Source organism: Girardinichthys multiradiatus, chromosome 9, assembly GCF_021462225.1.
Source record: "Girardinichthys multiradiatus isolate DD_20200921_A chromosome 9, DD_fGirMul_XY1, whole genome shotgun sequence".
Taxonomy (NCBI): domain Eukaryota; kingdom Metazoa; phylum Chordata; class Actinopteri; order Cyprinodontiformes; family Goodeidae; genus Girardinichthys; species Girardinichthys multiradiatus.
Genome location: NC_061802.1, coordinates 22,150,149 through 22,174,066, shown reverse-complemented (window position 1 = coordinate 22,174,066; position 23,918 = coordinate 22,150,149). Strand labels below are relative to the sequence as shown.

The 23,918-nt window shown below is 38.9% G+C and overlaps 1 protein-coding gene across 2 annotated transcripts; it reads left to right on the top strand.

Annotated features, from left to right (window-relative positions):
• The first annotated feature begins 409 nt into the window (after positions 1-409).
• Positions 410-23,918, top strand: xxylt1 (xyloside xylosyltransferase 1). Of its 2 annotated transcripts, XM_047374033.1 has the most exons (6): positions 428-557; positions 993-1,072; positions 1,640-2,259; positions 5,481-5,628; positions 13,488-13,620; positions 23,067-23,918. In XM_047374033.1, the coding sequence occupies exons 3-6, from the start codon at positions 1,729-1,731 to the stop codon at positions 23,461-23,463; spliced, it is 1,209 nt and encodes a 402-aa protein (XP_047229989.1). In that variant the 5' UTR covers positions 428-557; positions 993-1,072; positions 1,640-1,728; the 3' UTR covers positions 23,464-23,918. The 2 variants fall into 2 exon arrangements, with proteins under 2 accessions (XP_047229988.1, XP_047229989.1); XM_047374032.1 differs by lacking the exon at positions 993-1,072 and having other exon boundaries at positions 410-557.

Sequence of the window (23,918 nt, the reverse complement as noted above, 5' to 3'; positions counted from 1 at the left end):
ACTTTGGATATGCCATTTTTCTCAATTGTAAATAAAAACAGTTTTTATTTTTTATTTTATTCCACATTGATACCACTTGTGCATCATTTTTTTTGAGATTCATGTGTCATTACCAATCAGAAAGTACGTTTTTTGTTACATGAAAATGACTTTTAATCTAAATCAGCCAGTGGTATGAATAATTTTAGTCCTAACTCCTTAGCTACAGAGTATTTCTACGTTTAAGACAAAGTTTTGAACAAACATGTAAAATAATAAAATATACGCTGAAAATGTCTTTAAACATTGCTACCTTAAATAATGAGATTTTTTCTCTCAATGAGTATGTTTAAACTTATCAAGCTGGATTTAGTTAGAAACTGAATATAATTCAAGGGAATATATCTCATAATTCGGACGATACCTGAAGTAAGCACGACGGTAGGGGGCGTGGCTAAGCTTGTGTCACCGGGTCCGGTTGCTATGCAGTTAGCAGGCTTCTGCTTGGCATGTGATTAGCTTAAAATCCTAAAACGAGCGAACTATGAAAATACCGGGACGTGTTCGGAGCCACAGAGGTATGAAAGGATTTGATTTAGTTTGAACAAGTGAAACTTTCTACCAGCATAGCCGAACTGAACCGTAGCGACCCACACCTGGCAGCAAATTATGCCGCTTGCTAACTTAGCAGAACCCTTGTTACTTGACATGTTGCTCTTGTGTGCGTTAATTTATTAAATTTGATTGTATAATATTTTCTAATTGAGACATTTCTGTCTAGTGATAGAAATAATGATAGTGACGAGCAATAAAAAGACTGTGGATGTGGATAGATTAACGACATTGAACAGGCATGTACTTTCTGTAACTGCATGCAAAATTTAATATATTTATTTTTGCATGATAATAGTTTTTCATTTGTCGTAGTGAAAAATGTGTTCATGCTGCTGCGTTGGATTAAATGTGTCTTTTACCGTTACGTATGGAAAATCACTTTTGTTTAATTTATGCAGACAAACTGTCAAAAACAGACGAATAGCAGACAGCAGATCAATATAGAGGTTTATTCAACATACATGTAGCCTTCAGTCAGGTAATATCCAAGATTTTTATACAACTTATAATGAAACAATGCAAAATATAAAGCTGCAATCACATAAAGAAATGCTGATTGTGATTAATACAATAATATGAATTTATAAAACGTAATGACAACTGTGTGTTTTCTATGCATTATGGTATAAGCACTTACAATGATTAAGGAAGTCACTCTAGAAGTAAAGAAATTGTTTAAAAGATGTATCAAATATTTTTTATTGCTTAAAAAAACCAAATGAAATGTCTTTAAAATAATTTTTTAGGCATCATTTAATTTTTTTTATGAATTATTTTTGTTTTATTTCTACCCAGAAGAGGTTGTTGTTGATCATTTCTTGAGGCTGGTCTAATGAAATTTTTGGTCGTTTTTGCTTTTCTTTGAGGTGACTTTTTTTTTTTTTTTAACCCACCTGGTAACTGTCATAAAATTAAAGAAAATATACAAAGATAGAAAACATCCATTGCATAAACATATGCATTTATTTTTTTAAATCCTTACTTAATTATTTGTAACACTAAACAGCTCAGATGCTTAATCTAAAACTAGGTCTTTCTCTTCTAGGAGACACTTCGTGTTTGTGACGACCAGCAAGCAGAGAATGGTGACTCTTCTCACCTAAACCTCACTTCCAGTAACTCTAACTGGTGAATATGGGCTTCTTAAGGCTGGTAGCCAGAATCGTGGGACGGATTAGCACATTCAGATCCTATCAGTTTGTGCTTCTCCTGGCTGCCACGCTTGCTGTAATAGCTTTTTACTACTTTGGTTCTGAGAGGCACAGCTTCTCCAGCACTACGAAGAGGATAAGGCAGACCCAGGCCAACACCAACAGAAATGATGCTGACCTAAATGTGGACACCAGGATTTCACACCTTCCTGAATCAGAAGAGCAAAGAGAGGAAGTCCCGAATGTAGGAGAGGAAGGTGACTTTTACAGGTCCAGGAAAGGGAGTTTCGACGCTGCCGTCCAGCGCTATCATGTTCTCATGATGTTCACCAAGGTGGACAGGAGCAAAAGCCTGCAGGATAAATTCAGGGTGGCCATGTTGTCCATGGTGAAACATGCACATTTCCTGGAAGGAGAAGTATTGGTGCTTCACTTTGTGAGTGATCAGGTCAGCCAAGAGTTGGGCCAGAGGATGCTGCAGGAGTTTCTGCAGGATTCAACATTTAAACATGAGGTGAGTGGTACCTTAAGTCACCTTTTGAATTCAGGAAAATGATCAGAAGTTTAATTAATGATAGATGTTTATTTTATTTTACAAATTTAAAGTAAAATTCCTTTCAATATAAATTAAAGTTAGCTCAATTGGGCCTTGTGCTGTTTGTTCAAAATGTTAAGGTTTAAGTAATGTATGGTGCCATCACAGAACAGCTGTGTTTATACTGAGAGTGGATTGTATTTACTAATTAGGCAGCTTGAATGGGCAGTTGGTTCCACTAGATTTTATTTAGGGGTGTCAGAGTATACATATGCATTTTTGATTTTTTTTGCAAATTTCCAATTTCTGTCCACAACTTTGACTTGTTCCAACACATAAAACCTCTGAGTTCATTAGGTCGGATAACGTGAGAATGTGTTAGCGATATTAGCGCTGAATGGCCTTATTTAGCTACTTATTTTAGACAGTTCCAAAATTGCATTAGAGTTCAGAGTTTAGATAAAATTGGAAAATATGACATTCACCTGTGAGCTTAAATCACAAGGTGGGGTTGCAGTTCAAAGTTCAGACACCTGGGGGCAGTGTTTGCCAGTTTAAATAACCCATCACTGATGAAGGGGATGTAGCTTGTTTACGCTGTTCTTCCTGCCAAAAAGGAGGATTATGTTCCTGGTCTGTTTTGTAAAATGTCCTGTCCAGTTTATCCTTTGTATGCTTTTCACAGCATGCCACCATAAACCAATTCAATTTCTTCCATAAGAGCTAGAGTCCTTTTTTCTATTTCAAGAAATCTCATAATGTAAAACATGCATTTCTAGCCTTCTGTTTTCTGAAGTTGATTCAGTTTCTTCCTGGAATAATTCAGGTTTTACTCAGCTTGGCAGTTTAAAACCTGAAAGATAGATATTTTGCCAGACTGTTAAGGGGTATGTTCAGCAGGAAAGCAGGAAATAGGATTTTCTAGTTGGATTTCCAGGACTCATACAGGGTGCTTGAAGTCTGAGCTAAAATGATAATAAAATGTTGCGTAAATTGTACAATGTTCAGAATGAAACAAAGCTTTAAAATTGTGAAGGTTTATATTTAGAAGCAAGAAATATAATATTTATTTAAACCCAGAGCAGAAACTTTCCAGAAAGTATAATTTACAACCAAACTGCTTTTCAGGAAATACATTGTAAGATGCTGTAACTAAAGAAGATCTGGTTTCTTATAGTTTGTTTTACACTGTGGGCAGCAACTCTTAAATGTTACCTCTTTTAGTACTATCTCCTCTGAGGTTCCAATAAAACTGAGCTGATGTTAAACTGTGAAATGGAAACTAGTCCTCAGACAGTCCTCAGCTATGGGTGTATCTCCCTCATACCTACACAAGTCCCGGCTGTCTAAATGAGATTAGAAAGGGCTCCAGCATAGTTTGGAAAAGTTTGGAATTTAATTTAATTATTTTCCAGGTTAGGAAATGTATAGCAAAATGTCTTTTTCTGTCCTATTTGCTAAATGTGGTTTGCAGTGATACATTACTTTGTCCATCATCTTGGTGCCTGTCTGTCCATCTATCTATCCATCCATCCATCCATCCATCCATCCATCCATCCATCCATCCATCCATCATGAAAACACCTGGACCGAACCTACAGGCTGTGTCCTCACCGCCTCTGTTAGTGTCCTGCTATCATTCCGGGTCGGTGCTGTTTTTAAACATGGTGCTTTTAGGTAATGAATCTTGAAACATTACTTCACCTACGCTGACACAAGCACTGACACTGCCTCTCCTGATGTCTTTGTGTGCACAGTCATCCCAGCACACACAAGCAAACACTCAGCTCTGCCAGAGTTACAGATGAGACAGGGAGTCCCCAGAGTCTGAGTGATATATGAGCATGCTGACATCCTTATCGACTCGTCTTGAATTTCATTCATTTTCATCCTTTTTATTATTTATCATGAAGGAGTACAACGATAACACAGTGGTTATATAATATATTTATTAGCCCCATTACTTCCCAACAGCAAAATATTCAGGGAACCAATTTGACATTTGTAGCAAACAGCCTGCTGAGTCACACTAGCCTGCAGCTGTGCTTGTTACTGCTGCATGTCCTCCATAAAACAGGATGGAGATTTGGGCAACCTGTCCTTTAATGCTAATGACGGGGTAGTACTGAAGCAGACTTGCTATATGATCCTTAGTTTTAAAACTTTTTTCTGATAACTAGGAATATTTGTTGAGTAAAGAGAAAAGACTGGAAGGCTGCAAGAAATAAAGAAAATCAGCTGAACAGGTATTTTGATGAATTAAATTCAGAGTTCATTGTTGCCTTTGGAGCTTGTATGTTTAACAAGCAAGTGTTCAAGCAAACAGGGCAGAGGAATTACGGCTTTAGATCTTTTGAAGTGAATATCCTGCCGACTGCAACTCCGCTGTCAAGAAAATTGCTCCGCAGTCACAAACATGTTTCCTTAAAGAAATGTGATGCTGCTCAGACCAGAACGTACTCAAGCATCCCTTCGAAAAGCATCAGAAATGAATGAAAGTAACAGCTCAGAATCATACCTTTTTAGATCAGCCGTGTACAGGAAAGGAAGTTCTGACCTTTTTATTAAGGCGAAGTTTTAGTTGAAAAGGTGACATTTATAGCACTAAGGTTCCATTTTCATGCCTTAAAGATCTGATTGGGACAACATCGTACCGTAATATCTTTACATTAATTGAATGAATGAGGGTTCTCCTTTAAAACATTTTCCCAACAGGTGCATTTTAGTTAAAGCAAGTTGTTGGTACGCTGCGGTCTGTTGTAAGGCTGCAGAAATAGTTAAACACATAATACTGTTACTGTTTTTTGTTTCTCCTTAAAATGTTTATATGAAAACATAAAAAATGGACTTCTGGAATATACAATAAAAAGACAGTCCATCCGTCTGTCCGTCCACAAGAGACTTTTGGAAAATAAAACAATGAAACAGATTTGTCTCATTAACTAAACTTGTTTTTGTTCAAGGAATCGAAGAGTACATATGATATATCAGGGTCTTGAAGCATTGTCCCATTTCTCAGAGGAATATTTCACGTACTTCCTGAATCATATGCAGAGCGATAGAGACAGATGTGGAGGTAAACCTCTACATCTTGCTTTCTGATGACAGACGGAGAGAAAAAAGCTGTTTGTCTCCCTGTGTGTCCATCCTGCTACGGTAAATCGTTAATGACTATTGACTGTTTTCATACTTCTACCCAGATCATCTTCCACGATGTGGTGGAACTCACACAGAAGCTGTTCCCCATCGTGGAGGCCATGCAGAAGCATTTCAGTGCAGGCTCTGGAGCTTACTACAGCGACTCCATCTTCTTCCTGTCTGTAGCCATGCATCACATCATGCCTGACAGTAAGACGAGCAGTACTTTCTGCAATTTCATATCAATGAAATTTACCTTAGAAAACATGTTTTCTCAATTTTGTTTTTTAACTATTAAACTGATGTTTTTTTAGGTATGGTGTTTAAAAAACAAACCTCCACCCCCCCTATTATCTGTAGTAATTCTCTCCCTGAGTGCTCTACATTCAGTCACATGCTGACTTATCTAACTTAGGCGGTGCACAGCTGGAAAAAGCAGCAGAGGCAGGTATCTAAGAGGCACGTGGCGAGCTGTGGAGGCCCTGGAGAGTCAGGGAGGAAGGATGGGCTCTGCTGCTGCTGCCCACACTAGAGCCCCCTGGGTTGGCGCCAGCAGTGATCTGTCCTCTGTTGTGCACTGTTTTGGCTCACTTCAGTGGGCATACAGCATGGGGCATCACTGCAAAGATAAACCAGACTATTAGGCTTTGAGGCTTTAGTCGATAGCTTTCAGAGGCACACATGTGAGACCCGTCGGGCAGACAAACACCATCCAAACTCAGGGGGCACAGTAAACTGTGATGTAATTCCTGAATTCAGTGCAGTTTATTTATGTGGTTCAGAATTGAAAGAGCAAGAGAAAAGAAAGAGCAGAAAGAGAAAACAGAAACGTGTCTAATTAAAAATCTAGTCCAGTTAAATCCAGAACAATTGCAGTCTGCATTGTTCTTTCTAAAGGCAAACATTATTTTACATAAACAAAAAAATTGCATGAAGATTTAGCTTTCCTGTGAATCCCTGAGCTGCAGTTGTGTAACAACTATTCCTGGAAATCTCAGGATGTGTGTTGCTCACTTATGGATGTGTTTGGGCATGTTTCCTTGTTGAAACACCCATTTTTATTGGCATTTTTCTTCTGCTCACCTATCACAAAACAACCTCCTCAATTAGTTTGATGCGTTGAAACTGATCGATAACCCCTGGCATACAAATAATTGGCCCGACGCATCATAATATGACAAACATCACCAAGATGGCGAAGAATAAATTAGGACACCCCCACATTTATTCCCTCCTACAATGGCTAACATTATGCACAGGTGTGTCACATCAGGTGAACAGGATTAGAAGATTAGTCGGTGTTTTGAAAGGAAGTTTGACTTGTTTAAACCTCAGACATTTAGTTTGGTGTGCTCCTGCCTGCTCAACTAAGAGCAAAGAACTGTTTGTAGCCTACAGAAAGAAGAGTGTGGAATATCACTGTATGAAAAATATTTTAAAACAAGCAGGCCGCAGGATGCTAAACGAAGTCACCAAAAACCCTAAAATGTCATCATCATCAATGTACAGCAGCTTCTTACTTCTGTTGATGTCATAGTGTGTTTTTGTAAGCAGATAGAGACTGTACAACAGTACAAACTGCATTAGAGATGTGATGTGGTGAAGACTCCAGCAACACTTTTAACTACTGAGAAACTGAGGAATCCACCAATGACTGGCTGGACAGTAAGAAATGGACAGTCCTGAGCAGCGTTGAAGCCCAGATCTTGATCCTTTTTAAGATGCTGTTTGACTGAAAACAGGCTGAGAGGGATGAGTGGAGCAAACTTTGCTCAGACCGACTTCAGACACTAGCAGCTGCAAGAAGCGTCTCACTCAGGTTATATCAGCCAAAGGGGGGTAACCTTAGCTAGTAGTCGGTAAGGTGTCGGTATATTTTCTGGGTGTTTAGAAATCCGATTCAGCTTTAGTGCCCAGTGTGCAGAAACAATGAGTTTGATTTCAGTTTCACACCCTCAAAGTGTACAGATAGTAAGTAAGTGTCTATATACACCCAGTTTATTATTCCCTTAAAGAAAGAGCTTTTAATAGTATAAATATGTTTATTTAGTTTCACAGTAGAGTAACTGACTACCCTGGCTGTAAGGTGTTCATAAGCCTGGGGGGAGAAGTGCAATTAAATAACGTTTCAAAAATCAATAAACAACATGATTAGACATTAGTATTCAAACATTTCTTAATAAAGAGATGATTATTAATAAGACATCTTCATTTTTCTATTAGATCTAAATTTGTTTATCTGTAACAGGTGTTGTAGCTTTAACATTTTATGCTCTAAATCACTTTTTTCCATGTTTAAAACTCTGACAGTGTCCAGGCTCTGCATCTGGCTTTCCTTAATTTCTCGTCCAAACCATCAGAACGAGCTGTTTATATCTGTGCTGTAAAGCTGTGAAGGGACAGAGCTGTAAGCTGTGTGTGGAGCTCAGACTGGTTCAGGCTGACTTTCAACCCCAAATTGACTGCTGCATGTGACAAATAGCAAGTGTTGTGTGATTGGTCGCTCACGTTTCATCCTGAAATTATTATTGATCATCCACATGCTCCAGCAGTGTGCTGTGCGTGTGTGCTTTCCACATCTCTATTTAAGGAATGCTTTTATCTGAAAGGGCATAATGTGTTGTGTGTCTCAGGAGAAACAGATGGGTGGGGGTGTGTCACACACAAACAGTCTGTTATTTTCTCCACAGCCTTTCTTTGACTTGTTTTTTTTTGTTTTTTTGTTTTTTTTTATAACGTCTCGTCATTCGGCGAGTCACGCAGCAAACGGGGAACATTGTTTGTGTTTAATGACAGAGTAGGAACAAAAGTGACACACACAGATAAAAACAAATTGCAGCTGTTAGAGGAGGTTCAAATGCTCATTTCTTCCACTGTCTTCTGAAGATAGAAATGTCATTTATAGAAAGACATTGGAGGCTCACATGTAGTTGAGCTGCGTGTTGTTTTTACTGAACAGCCTAGGATTTTTTTTTTGTGGATGGGATGAATCTTTTTGTACATAACATTAACAAAATATTCAGTAATGAATAAACAGGCACATAAATGCACTACATTTAGGAGGAAAATGAGGTTTGATTTGAGGGAGAGAAAACTACGTAAAGAGTGAGTGTTTTGCCAAACACTCTTTAAGTTAAAGACAGTTAATGAAGGTAAAGGGTTGGAGATTGTGATGCTGTTTTTACAACATCTACCCCTGGAGAACGTGGTGTTAAATGCACGATGAAAAGCTGTTATAAGTATTGGAAAGGTCTCCAAGAAACACTGCTTGAAGTAGTGGAAATTTGTTATATTAAGTTGTATCCCCTACAGAGGGCTCAACATGCAGGGACTTGAGGTTCTCCTGCAGCATTTTCCAGCTCTATTAATGTGGAACTACTAACTCACATCTACTAGAAATCTGACTGGGTAATTAAATTGATCTTAATCTCACTCTGAAGAATGTTTGAAAAATTCAACCTTTTAACTTGATCACATCTTATTCCGCTGCGAAAGTTAATCTAATATGAGAAACTAACTCCACTCGTACCACCATTATTGATTGGTACATGTAATTCCTATTGAAATGATGGTACTTGAAGTATTTGGTATTTTTATGCTTCACTTTTGTAAGTAGAGCAGCATGTCAAGGAACTTTTAATTAGTAACCCAGATCTTTTTCTGAGGTAAAGACACAGAAGCCACCTTCAAACTGGGAAAGATAAGAAAAAAAATGCCATTCAAGTGAGGCAGAAATCTGCTTATCTTCAAACGTTGGAAAATTGCTAAAAGAAAGTACCCATGAGAGATATAGACTTAATTATACCACAATATTTTGTGGTATTTATGGTGATGAAGATAGAATGATAGACAATCAAAAAGTGAAAGAATGCAGAACGTGACAAAAAGAAATTCTGCTTAGAAAATTTGTTGAAACAGTAAAGTCATATGCTACTGCTGTAAAATATTAAGCATCCCCTGAAGATACTGAAGGATTAAACTGAATAGGAAACAAAAATCTATATTCATTTTATTAGCTTTAAAATAATACTTTCTTCCCTTATTTTTCTTTTCACAAGAAAACAACCTTAGTTATACAGAAAAAAATGAGTTGATTATCAAGTTATTACTAAACAGATATTTGTAAAATAGATATTTTTTTGTAGTGGGGATTTTAAACAGTTTGGATAGCAGAGGTTTTCATAAAGTGACGTGCCTGAGCACCTCACTGTTTGCAAGGAAGACAGCCACAATCCGAAGCATTTGAGTTTAATGAAACTGAATATAAATAATAAAAAGGCTATTTTCGAGTCAGTGTCAGTGAAGGCAGAGAACAATGTGCCTTACAAATTGATTGTAAGTGCTGACATCAAGAACAGTTAAACTAAACAGGACAACCTCTAACTTAGGGGAATTTACTGATTCTATGTGATCAACCAATACAAATGTATCAATCTTTCCATCATCCCTGACCAGCTTTGCATTCTGTGCTTATGAAAAGCATCTCCACAGTATTATGATGCCTCCACCATGCTTCACTGGCATGTTCAGGTTGATGTGTTTTTTGCATGTTGTTCAGAAAGTTCATTTGTGGTGTCATCTGACCAGAGTGCCTTGTTCCAAATATTTGCTGTGATTTATTTTAACAGTGGTGAAATTTGTGAAGCACATAACTAATAGCTCGTCCACCCTCTGCTGCTCCTCCAGAGTAACTGCTTCTCTGATAAATGTTCACTTCTGAAGGTCATTTTGGTTGCACTGTATATATATATATATATATATATATATATATATATATATATATATATATATATATATACAGTACAGACCAAAGGTTTGGACACACCTTCTCATTCAAAGAGTTGTCTATTAGAAAAACGAGTGGCCATCATTACTTTAAGAAATGAAGGTCAGTCAGTCCGAACAATTGGGAAAACTTTGAAAGTGTCCCTGTGTGCAGTCGCAAAAACCATCAAGCGCTACAAAGAAACTGGCTCACATGAGGACCGCCCCAGGAAAGGAAGACCAAGAGTCACCTCTGCTGCGGACGATAAGTTCATCCGAGTCACCAGCCTCAGAAATCGCAGGTTAACAGCAGCTCAGATTAGAGAACAGGTCAATGCCACACAGAGTTCTAGCAGCAGACACATCTCTAGAACAACTGTTAAGAGGAGACTGTGTGAATCAGGCCTTCATTGTAAAATAGCTGCTAGGAAACCACTACTGAGGACAGGCAACAAGCAGAAGAGACTTGTTTGGGCTAAAGAACACAAGGAATGGACATTAGACCAGTGAAAATCTGTGCTTTGGTCTGATGAGTCCAAGTTTGAGATCTTTGGTTCCAACCACCGTGTCTTTGTGCGGCGCAGAAGAGGTGAACGGATGGACTCTACATGCCTGGTTCCCACCGTGAAGCATGGAGGAGGAGGTGTGATGGTGTGGGGTGCTTTGAAGGCATACTGAACCACCATGACTACCACAGCATCTTGCAGCGGCATGCTATTCCATCCAGTTTGCATTTAGTTGGACCATCATTTATTTTTCAACAGGACAATGACCCCAAACACACCTCCAGGCTGTGTAAGGGCTATTTGACCAAGAAGGAGAGTGATGGGGTGCTGCGCCAGATGACCTGGCCTCCACAGTCACCGGACCTGAACCCAATCGAGATGGTTTGGGGTGAGCTGGACCGCAGAGTGAAGGCAAAAGGACCAACAAGTGCTAAGCATCTCTGGGAACTCCTTCAAGACTGTTGGAAAACCATTTCAGGTGACTACCTCTTGAAGCTCATCAACAGAATGCCAAGAGTGTGTGGAGCAGTAATCAAAGCAAAAGGTGGCTACTTTGAAGAACCTAGAATATAAGACATATTTTCAGTTGTTTTATACTTTTTTGTTCAGTATATAATTTCACATGTGTTAATTCATAGTTTTGATGCCTTCAGTGTGAAGCTACAATATTCATAGTCATGAAAATAAAGAAAACTCTTTGAATGAGAAGGTGTGTCCTAACTTTTGGTCTGTACTGTGTGTATATATACACTGTGTGTGTGTGTGTGTATATATATACATATATATATACACACAAAGCGTTGTATAAGAGTAGGCTATGATTTTAAAAGCACTTTGTGTAGAGTCACTGGTCCGACATGAAACCCTCCACATCGAGTGTTGTAACAACCGAGGGCCCCCTTTGTGTTGAACTCCCACCTGTTAAGCCCCATCAGTGCAAACCAACAGCACTGACCATGCAGAGATTAAGCCGTGTTTCCACAGTGCATGAAGGCATTGTCATTAGCAGCATCATTGTTTGGATAGCACATAAAAACAGGTCGCTGCCACTTTGCTGAGTCGTCATTTTCCTTTCATACTTTAACAGAAACCAGTATGAACATGATTTCTTTACAGTTATACAGTTTGCATTAGAAAAGCATATGATGGAGTTTTTCCATCTGGCTTTATTAATTTCAATTGCTAACAGATAAAATATTTGATTGTTCTTTTAGAACAAATGCACAAAAGAAGTACAAATCAGCCACTCGTTTTGAGATGAAGGCCAGATATATTTGGTAAAGTTTAGCTCCGTAAAAGTTACTTAACTTTTGATTGTATTTTGTTATTAGGAGTCAAAAAAATAATAATTAAAACAAAAACAACTGCAGTGTCAGTGCTGGACTTGGTGACTAAACAAATTAATATTCTTCTCATCTTATCAATCAAATCCCAACCTTTTAATGGGATTTTATTTGACTTATTTGAAATTGGGGTCATGCATACTTAATCTAAAACCCCTAAAGGAAAGCCAGTGCAGCCATTTGCCATTAGGAGGTACTTCATTAGTAAATGGAAAGAGTATGGCACCACTGCAAACCTAACAAGACATGGCTATTCACCTAAACTAACCTGGACAGACAAGGAGCACATTAAAGCAGCCTAAAGGCTCATGGTAACTCTGGAGGAGCTGCAGAGATTCACAGCTCATGTAAGAGAATGCTGGTCATGTTCTCTCTGGCTATCATGGAAGAAGGACAAGAAGAAATTAATTGTAACAAAAACATAATAAAGGTCTCCCCTAAAGTTGGCCACACGACATGTAGGTGAGACAGCAAACAAATGGAAGAAATTGCTGTGGTCAGATAAGTGAAGTTTTTGGCCTTCATGCAAGACTCTATGTCTGGGGGAGTGTCACATTACCCCGAATACTCCATCCCCATGGTGGAACATGGTGGTGGCAGCATCATGCTGTGTGGAGGTTTTCATTCTGCAGGTAGAAAGAAACTGGTCAGAGCTGATGGCAGGATGGATGGAGTTACCTACAGGGCATTGTTGGAAGAAAACCTGACGCTGCTGAGACTGCAGCCAATGGCTTAACCTCACACAGCGATCTGGAGGAAAACAGTAGCAGCTTTTGTTAAAATGTTTTTTGAAGACAGAAAACAAATGTATTTTAAAAAGGTAATTTATTGACTAACAACACTGATGCTGAGAGATTTTCATAGATGACAACATTGATTATGTGGATTAGTTGCTGCTACTGTAAGATTCCCAGACGTTTTCCAACCATTGTGTCAATATCTTTAGCCTCAAACTACAAGCCATCATTTCTGACAGTGTCTCTTCAGGTTCACGTTGTGCCCACTCTGCACCACTCATGACTATTTCCTCTTCTTTCATCACCACAGCTACCAGCAAAATATAGGAAGCAGAAACAATGAACAGATGAAGGCCTGAATATCCTGGTTACAGTTGTTAGGATGTTGTTCTTTTAGCAGCAACATACATTTCTAGTCCTGTTTTTTGCTGCAGGGTCATAGCTTTACAGATGGGTCTGTGATTTCATTACTGGAGTTGATGCATTGTTGTTATGCTTTTCAAATAGTTTATAAAGTGTTAAAAAAACTAAACTTTTTAAAAACGAATCACCTTTAATTGAACCTGGTTAGTTTTATAGTACTGATTATTAATTCAAAGGAGATAAACCATTATGTTTGTAGCTTCAAACTTTTATTCTTGAACATGTATAAACTTTTTAAATTTGTTTGCTTTATTGTTTGGTCTTTAAGTGATCAGCCTAATGTCCTTCTCCCTTAGATCTGACTCAAATAGTGCAGCTTGACCTTGACCTCAAGTACAAGACTAACATCAGGGACCTTTTCCAGGAATTTGACAAATTTCCTCCCGGAGCAGTCATAGGAATCACCAGAGAGATGCAGCCAGTCTACAGGTAAACACACTCATCTAGAGTAAAACTCATTAGTCGAGAAAATAAATCTTGCTCGGGTCAAGAAATCTAGAACGACTTCTTTCCACGTATAATTTGAAAATGATCAATTAAGTTAGTTTTGCTTTTCTTTTTTTTTTTTTACTATTGTCTTTTTACAACTTGCTCAAAGACGCAAGATGTAATAAAGAGGTGATGGCTCTAATGCACAATGAGTTCCCAGTGACTGCTTGCAAGTAAATCCAATCTCATTTAAGTGTTGAAACATAACTTTGTTTTTGTTTGTGCTCTGTCATAAACAAGAGGCACCAACTTTCAAGCTCTTTGTTCCTCGGCTGATTTTTTTCCATCCCTCTCCAAGATATCAAATCAAACCCTTCAGGTCCGCTCCGACTGCCTCACTGTTTCCACCCAGGTGCAACATCAAAACAGGACGTCACAGTCTACGTGTTCGTTTCTGTGTGTGTGTTGGGGGGTAAAAGTACATGATGCAGTATCAGGTGCCATATTCTATGCAGCAGCTGCTTGCAGGGATAAACACCGGCAGACGGTTTCCTCTGGGGTCTTTTGGACCATGAGGGGATAAATGTATGAATGTGTGATTTCAGTGAGAAGGCAAATAAGAACTGGCCTGCTGTCAGCTGTTCTGCTAAGCTGCTTTTATTGTTTCTGTTCAACAGTTCCTGAACATTTATTAAATGTCATGCAACAAATATTACATCCGCATTTAGTTTAACGTCACATTTAAAATACAAACACTTGCTTGTTAGTTTTTTTTTTTTCAGAATTGACCTGCATTAGTAATTGCAATGCTTTTTTCTGGTTCTTCACTAGTGTAGAACCGGAAAAACATATCTCTATCCCTGCACTACCACTGTGTTGGCTGGGGGCTTTGCCAACCCTGAGAAAGCCCCGCTAAAGTTGTTCCCGTGAGGCTGGACGCACTTAATTTGAGTCCACCAGCATCATAGCAGAGTGCTGGGCCTCTTGGCTCACACAGCTCCGCTGGTTGAAAGCTCCCACACAGGATTTATGAGATGATCATTTCTACAGTTGCAACTTAATAAATCATTGAACGTGAGTTTATTTCTGTAATTCTCTTTAGAAAGTAAAGGTCATGTGTCATATGAATTATCCCATACATGGTCTATGTTAAGCGTTCATTTCTGTTCCTTTTGATTATTAAGGTTTAAAATAAGGTTTCTACAAAACATTTTATATTACTTTAATCCCTTAAAATATAGATTTTTAAAACAGAAACAGGCTCCCAGCGAAAGGTAAATCTGTGTACAGTACAGATTATGCACTGCGTACTTGGGTGGGGCTCCTTTTGCATTAATTGCTACATCAATGCGGTGTGTCATTAAGACGAAAAGCCTGCGGTACTGCTGTGGTGTGAAGGAAACCCAGGTTTCTTTAACGGTGACTTTCAGCTCATCTTCTTCTTGTCAATATTTTTTTTTTAAGATATTTTTTTGACAGTAGGCAGACAGGAAAGAGGGGTAGAGAGAGGGCGAGACATTCGGCAAATGTCGCCGGGTCCGGGACTCGAACCCGGGATGGCTGCTTCGAGTACTGTAGCCTCTGTATATGGTCGCGCGCTTAACCCCTACACCATCAGCGCCGATTCAGCAAAGAGAATCATTAAGAGTTCTTAATGTTCCTGGTAGATGGCTGCGCTGACTTTAGACTAGACATATACCAGTGGAACAACCCACTAGTCCTTTAATCTTCAGCCCAAGTAAGACGCCAGTTTATGAGTGGTTTAACACAAGGCCATGTGCTGGTTACGTTTGTATGTAGTGGCTCTGTAAGCGTTGACTTCAGCTGCAGTCCATTGCTTGGTAGTCGTCACCTAACAATCCCCGCAATGTTGTGCTGTTATCTCTGTTTGTGCACCATTTTTGACCACACTTTTTCCTTCCACCCAACTTTCTATTAAAATGCATAGTTACATCACAGCCTGCTTCTTTTACCTTTGGTATCATACCCTCCTTGTAAATGGTGTTAATGACTGTCTGCTAGATAACTGTCTAGTCAGACTTTTTCTCTACAATTCCCTATAGGCCATAACATAACATTTCTGTTTTTATTGGTCTTTTGTAATATTCAAATATTTTTTTAAACTGAATTTTGGGTTTCTATAAGCAGTAAGGCACAATCATCACACTTAATAAATAAATGCTTGAAATATATCACTATGTGTAATAAACCTTTGAGTTTCAATTTTTGAATTGAATTACTGAAAAAAATAAGCTTTTTGATGATATCCTAAATTATGAAGATGCACATGCAAACATAGAGCAAATGGAGAGGTTCGTGTGTCCACAAATAACTTATTTTATTTGTATTAACATATTTCGCTGACAAGCAATTCATTGCTTCTTTCTGTTTTAGATTAAATAAAAAAAAAAATCTTTTTTGACATTTATATCTTTAAGGCTGTGGAAAATATCAGTCCAGACTGAGTTTGCAGATGGGTTTGCTATATGCTTGCATTATTAGCCATTAGTCAGTAGGCTTTAAAATACTGTAATTTTATAGGCCTACTTTCAGTGAAGCACAGCTTGTATACTTCCTATTGTAGTGTTCTTTGTAGACAGAGGGGACTCTCAACTCCCACTCTGTTTTTGTGTTAATGGAGGGAACATCATGCAGAACAACGCATCCTCCCACCAGCCACATTCACAGCACATCCTGCCGCTGAAAAGTTCATTATTTCACAAAATACCACTCGCTTCCCTGCAGCTGAGTCATTTTTTTCAAACACAGAGGAATGAGACCTATTTCCTTCAATGTCTTGTGGACAAAAACACAAACACACTCTTTAATTGTGCAAGAAGATCCATTGAGATGCAATGTTCCAGTTCTGGTCTTTCACCGAACAAGAGGGGAAATGTTATTTTTATGATTTGTGTGAGGATTCTCCATTGTGTCATATTAATAGTATAAAAAGAATATGTTTACTCAAAAAAGTGTAACTGCTGGGCACATTTATGTTAATTATATCATATCCATTTTACCCACTATCTTTGAAGTGTATTTAAGGAGTCCAGGAAAAAATGTTTATACAACATCCTCCTCAGTTATTTGGCACCCCTTGTAAAAATGTGTATCAAGCCTTGAAATAAATGTATGTTGGGTAGCAAAGAAAACTAAATCCCACTCTTCCTACCCACCCAAGCACATTTATTCAGTTCAGAAAAATAATCAATGTTTTAAGAAATAATGGTTTACTTGTGAAATGGTGGTCTATTTGTCTTAGCCACTCTCTATAATGGGAAAGATTAGAGAACATGGCATTTCGTAGGACAGATTTGAGTTGATTTACATCAGTCAGAACATGGCTACTCTCCTGTACTTGCCCACATCTACATTCAGGGCAATAATGCAAAAGAAATAAAAAAAAACATCAAAATCAACCAGCGCTATGACATCCAAGGATTCACATTTAACTTTCTTACCACACACAATGAGCGAGTATGATACTAAGGGAGGTAAAAAAAAAAAGAAAAAGATTGGTGGTCATCAAGTTATAACTATTGCACTCTACACACCAACTGGTTGTTCAAAAATGTGGCTTTGTTGTCCTACTATCATAAACATTAACATGTGAAGTGTTTGACTGTAGGGCCGCATGAAATGAGGCAAACATGAAATTGCGATGTCATCATTGCATACTGAGATGATATCAAACGTGGTTAACCCACACTTATTCCTTATTACTCGCACAATGTTCCCACTATCCTCCCTGAGTTTGAGCATCACAACTAATAAGACCTATATCAGGTGTGAACATAAGCGGGCAAAAATAAATTTGGTTGAAAACAATGGCACTGTAAATATTATGGCCCAGAAAATACTGCATAGTAGCTGTATAGGTTGGTTTAAGTGTAAAACAAAGCATAAATATATAAAAAGACAAAATATAAAGTAACTGTGATGTTGTGGGTCTGTTCCTCTAGCAAAGAATCTGGAAACATGTATGTAGGCATGTTTAAGCCCAACATTATTAATACCGCTGGCAGATATAGGGTTTAAATAATCTAAATTTTACTATGTTTTCTTCTCTTTGGAAGCAATGTTAATGTTTTCATGCTGCCCAGCTGTAGTCCTGATTTGAACCTGATAGAACATCTTTGGAGGCCGCTAAAGATTCGGGTGATGGCAAGGAGGCGTTCCATTCTTTGGGAAACTCTGAGCTCATCAGCAAAGATACATAATGAAGATACTAGTGAAAACATGCAAAAGCAGGTCAGTAAGAAGGGTTTGAATATTGTTTAGATGATAATATTAAAACGTTTGACATGCATATATACAGTAGAGACCAAAGGTTTAGACACACCTTCTCATTCACAAAAAAGTGTGAAACAACTGAAAATATGTCTTATATTCTAGGTTCTTCAAAGTAGCCACCTTTTGCTTTGATTACTGCTCCACACACTCTTGGCATTCTGTTGATGAGCTTCAAGAGGTAGTCACCTGAAATGGTTTTCCAACAGTCTTGAAGGAGTTCCCAGAGATGCTTAGCACTTGTTGGTCCTTTTGCCTTCACTCTGCGGTCCAGCTCACCCCAAACCATCTCGATTGGGTTCAGGTCCGGTGACTGTGGAGGCCAGGTCATCTGGCGCAGCACCCCATCACTCTCCTTCTTGGTCAAATAGACCCTACACAGCCTAGAGGAGTGTTTGGGGTCATTGTCCTGTTGAAAAATAAATGATGGTCCAACTAAATGCAAACCGGATGGAATAGCATGCCGCTGCAAGATGCTGTGGTAGCCATGCTGGTTCAGTATGCATTCAATTTTGAATAAATTCCCAACAGTGTCACCAGCAAAGCACCCCCACACCATCACACCTCCTCCTCCATGCTTCACGGTGGGAACCAGGCATGTAGAGTCCATCCGTTCACCTCTTCTGCGCCACACAAAGACACGGTGGTTGGAACCAAAGATCTCACAGTTGGACTCATCAGACCAAAGCACAGATTTTCACTGGTCTAATGTCCATTCCTTGTGTTCTTTAGCCCAAACAAGTCTCTTCTGCTTGTTGCCTGTCCTCAGCAGTGGTTTCCTAGCAGCTATTTTACCATGAAGGCCTGATTCACACAGTCTCCTCTTAACAGTTGTTCTAGAGATGTGTCTGCTGCTAGAACTCTGTGTGGCATTGACCTGTTCTCTAATCTGAGCTGCTGTTAACCTGCAATTTCTGAGGCTGGTGACTCGGATGAACTTATTGTCCACAGCAGAGGTGACTCTTGGTCTTCCTTTCCTGGGGCGGTCCTCATGTGAGCCAGTTTCTTTGTAGCGCTTGATGGTTTTTGTGACTGCAGTTGGGGACACTTTCAAAGTTTTCCCAATTGTTTGGACTGACTGACCTTCATTTCTTAAAGTAATGATGGCCACTTGTTTTTCTTTACTTAGGTGCTTTTTTCTTGCCATAATACAAATTCTAACAGTCTATTCAGTAGGACTATCAGCTGTGTACTGTATCCACCTCCTGCACAACACAACTGAGGGTCCCAACCCCATTTATAAGGCTTGATATCCCACTTATTAAACCTGACAGGGCACACCTGTGAAGTAAAAACCATTTCAGGTGACTACCTCTTGAAGCTCATCAACAGAATACCAAGAGTGTGTGGAGCAGTAATCAAATCAAAAGGTGGCTACTTTGAAGAACCTAGAATATAAGACATATTTTCAGTTGTTTCACACTTTTTTGTTCAGTAAATAATTCCACATGTGTTAATTCATAGTTTTGATGCCTTCAGTGTGAATCTACAATATTCATAGTCATGAAAATAAAGACAACTATTTGAATGAGAAGATGTGTCCAAACTTTTGGTCTGTACTGTACATTTTGACATTGTTTTACACATCTTTACTAGGGGTGCAAAAATGTTTAAAGGAAGCTGTTAATCAACTGATTTCTAGGGATTTCTACTTTTAAATAATTCCATGTTTTAATGTTTATATTCTCTTTTTTTTAAAACCAATGTGGGTATTCTATTTATTATTGTGCAGCTAGGGCTGTTCAGGTGTTACCAGTTGAACATACAACCTCATGCCTCCCTGTGGGCTTTATAGTGCAATTAGAGAGAGCAGGCTGCTCCTTGTCTCAAGCAAAGTGAAGGACACATTGGTATAAGCTAACAGCACAGAGTGTCCTTGTCCTCTTCCATTTCACAAGTCCGAGAAACTTCACTGGTAAGATTGGCAGCAAAAATTGAATAGAGGATGGGAAATGTGAAATGACAGAATGACAATCTGATCTAGAGTTATGCGAAGTTGTACTGGTGTACTGGGTCTGAGTGTACTGGTACAAACAGCAGAATATAACAACTGTACTTTGGAGAACAGATGTTCTACAAGGCTAAAGTGACTGTTGCTTTTGCTTCACATCTTCATAAAGCTACTCCCAGAGGAAAGGATTGGCTGAAGTTACTCATGTATGATCTTTGCAAAACACCATGGTAGGGAAGGCAGAGGGGAAAATGAGAAGAAGAAGAAGAAGAAGTAAAGGCAGGAAAAAAAACATTTTTACAGTTTCAAGAAAGTGCTAAAAAGCTGCACAGAATGAAATTTGTCAAGCATTCAATAGAGAGCGCTTTACCCAAAATTATTAATGAAAAGTTCAATTAGGTTTATTTATATATTTCACAGCACGTCTCCTCAAGGCATTTGTCTTTCAACACACTCCACAAGTTGAGTGGAAGGAAAAAGTGTGGTAGAAAAAGCTATCCCAAGGGATAGATTTCAAGCTGTATTAATAATGGAGAGTTGTATGGAAGGAAAAACATCTATAATGAATAAATATATCATGAGTTTAACTTTTTTCTAATTTATGGAGATCCACTTGTCGAACATGAAGCTAATCTTAACTTAATCTAAACTTAAAATGAACACATTCATAAAGCTTAGCATTCTTAATGCTAATTTGTTGCTATTGAGTAGACATGCCAGAGTGCAGTATAATTATCTGTGGCTGCAGAGGCCTGTTTGTTTCTCATGAACCCTTGAAAACATTGGAGCAGCAGGCAAAACAGAAGCGGTGTTCCCTTAGCTGTCTCATCTAATAACCAGTGTGTTGTCAGTTGTATATTTTAGACATCTTGACACTGATGTCGTTCCACTTTGCTCCATGCAGCCAATTCTAGCGATTAAAAAAGTCTCATGGGACAGCTAGTGTAAATGTTCCCTTACTGACCTCACTCACCTCGGGATGTTTAGAAGCACGTAGACCCATCTTCAAAAGGATAAATGCTCTTCAAAGCCCACAAGTCCCCCGCTATCAACAGAAAACCATGGGGACAGGCTAGAGCTGCTCAATGTAGGTCATGACTCAGATTCTCTGAGTCATGATCCAGAACATTTTTATTCACAAAAATCCTTGCATCTGCATTAAGATGTGAAGTTGGCAAAGAAAAGCTCAAGAGTGATTCTGAAAAAAGTGATGCATTTTGTGTTTGAACTCCATTATTATTTTATTTACAGTAGAGCTTTGCAGGAACTAAAAATAGTCCCAGTGTTCTGGCATAGGCGTGTGTGTTCACAAGCAGCCATGCAAGGTTACTTTCCCATTCATCCTTTAGTACAGCCTGAACATTTCATCGGTAGATGTTCTTAGCTGTGTGGACAAGAACACTCTGTTCTCCAAAGCTGAATCACTCCACCTCCAACAGAAAAACATAGCTGGATTTCAGAATTTAAAATGATGGTTTTCATGGACTTGATGAAAGTAGAAACCAGAGGAACACAAACAGAGGTAAAGTTTTTACAAAATGACATCATGTAAAAAAACATAAAGCCTTGTGTTTTTCTGTTGATGGCATGAACAGTTTTGACTGCTTAATTTAAAAAAATGTTCCGTTTTACAGGAACAATACAAATATTCCCTGACATGTTTTGTTTGCAGTACAGAAATATTGTGCAAAGTCAGTCAGTCATTTTCTACCGCTTATTCCATAGTGGGTCGCAGGGAAGCTGGTGCCTATCTCCAGCAGTCTATGGGCGAGAGGCGGGGTACACCCTGGACAGGAACAGTAAACAGTACAACCTAAATAATCTTAATATATTCAGCTTATTTGAGGCAGCATTTTTACATGCAAAATCTTTTCAGTCTCTCTTTTTCTTTTTTGGGAAATACGAGAACTCCACAAACACTTTGAGCAACAATATAAATAGGGAGTATGTTATATCTACTGATACTGATGTCCTGTTTAAGCCCTGCTACACACTCTATGTTATATATACTTGCGTGTGTGTGTGTGTGTGTGTGTGTGTGTGTGTGTGTTATACAGAAAAAAAGATTTAGAGCATCTTCAAACATTTGTTTTGGAACATCAGCCCTTTAGTATTAAAGCTGATAATATAAGACAAGGTTCTGTTTTTGGTCCTTGACCTTCCAGCTGTCAGTGACTGTAGTCTTTAACAATAAATGCAGAGCTACAGAATCCATCTCACAGTCACAGTTTTTCTTCCTTTTATTTGGTTGTGCAAATCACAGAGTGGTTCCAGTGTTTAAGGGAGGCTGGTGCTAGAGCTTTTTTCTTTTTTTTTTTTTATATGTATATAATCAGCAAGGCAAATCAGAGACATGTCATAACGTCCTCATCAACATGTGATGTAAACGTGTGATGCTCATCCTGCATTATTCAGATTTTGTTTGAGAAGGAACGTTGTGCATGAAGACAGTTTAACTACAAGTGTTTCACAGTCCTAATCAGATGATCGCTCAATCAAACACTGATTGGCTGTTGTTCCCCATGATCTCACCTCTAGCTACTGATGAATGTGGTTCTTTCCACTGGCATATCTGCAAGTTGGAGCTAGGAAAGACCTGGTTTATTGGGGTTAGTGTTTGCTGTGGTGGAAACAAAGAACTGGTGCTAAGCAAACACCAGCACCAGTTTAGCACTAAAACAAATTGAGTGGAAAGAAGCCAATAAGTTGTTGAATTTAACTCAGCACATTATCATGATAATAAATATTTTCACAAAGGAGGTCTAAATATGTATTTAGCATGAGTGTTACGTTACCATTAAAATAAAGGTTGCTCTAATTGATAAAAGGGGTTTAGTTTACATGAAAATGTTAGTTCTTAGGCATGTGTGCGGAAACCTGGATGCGCACATAGGTACACGCATGTGTGTGTCCGCACTTGTGTGTGTGCACAAATGTGCATGTAAGTGTTATGGTGTTACAGAGGGGGCGCTGATTTTTGTTGGTGCAAGAAGAGGGTCTGTCCATGAAAGAGGTTGGAAATCACTGGAGTTAACGGAAAAATACCAAGGTAGAGAACTAGATCTACCAAAAACCATCCTATAATTTAGACTACTTTGTTGAGTGCAGTTCTGGTCGGAATAACTGTCCATTATTGTTAGTTAATAATTACAAGGTTGTTGAGTTTTGCTGTCTAATCTACAACCTTACACTTGTCCTTCCTCAGACACACCTTCTGGCAGTATCGTAAGGAGAACCCTAAGACCAGAGTAGGAGAACCTCCTCCTGAGGGCCTTCCTGGCTTCAACAGCGGTGTAATGCTATTGGACCTGAGCGCTATGAGAGCTTCAGCTCTATATAACCAACTGCTGAAGCCCAGCAATGTGGCCAAACTAGCAGATCAGTATCGCTTCAGGGGCCACCTGGGGGACCAGGACTTCTTCACAATGATCGGCATGGAGCATCCTGAATTGTTTTACTCCCTGGCCTGTGGCTGGAACCGACAGCTGTGCACCTGGTGGAGGGACCATGGCTACGGAGATGTGTTTCAGTTGTATTATGGTTGTGATGGACCTGTTTATATTTATCATGGGAACTGCAATTCCCCCATTCCGGACGACTAAGCTGTCTACTGGTGTCTTTTTGGCGCAGAAAAAAACATCCATTGTGTAGCAGGAGGAAATAATTTCTCTTGCTGTGGGATTTAAGACATGTTTTCCAGAGAAATTGAATTTCTTTACCATGATAACGGGCTGTGCCCCTCAGCTGGCCAACGGGATATCAAAGGGCTCCCTACAAAATGTCTGATTTTACTGGTCATTATTTTATGATCAGCCTAAAGCTCATGACTTAGACAACAGCAACATAGAGGGAGTGCGCTTTTGCATAGATTGGATTGACTCATGCAGCACCTCGCTGCAAAGATAATACATTACATTCCTGTTTCAGAGAAATTAAACCTGGTGGTTGATGTGCTAAAGGGAGTTCAGAGCTGTGGAACCAAATATAAACTTTCCAAAGAGCTGTCTGTGATTATGGATGCTGTTGTGAGTTTTTCTCAATAAATGCTGAGATAAGA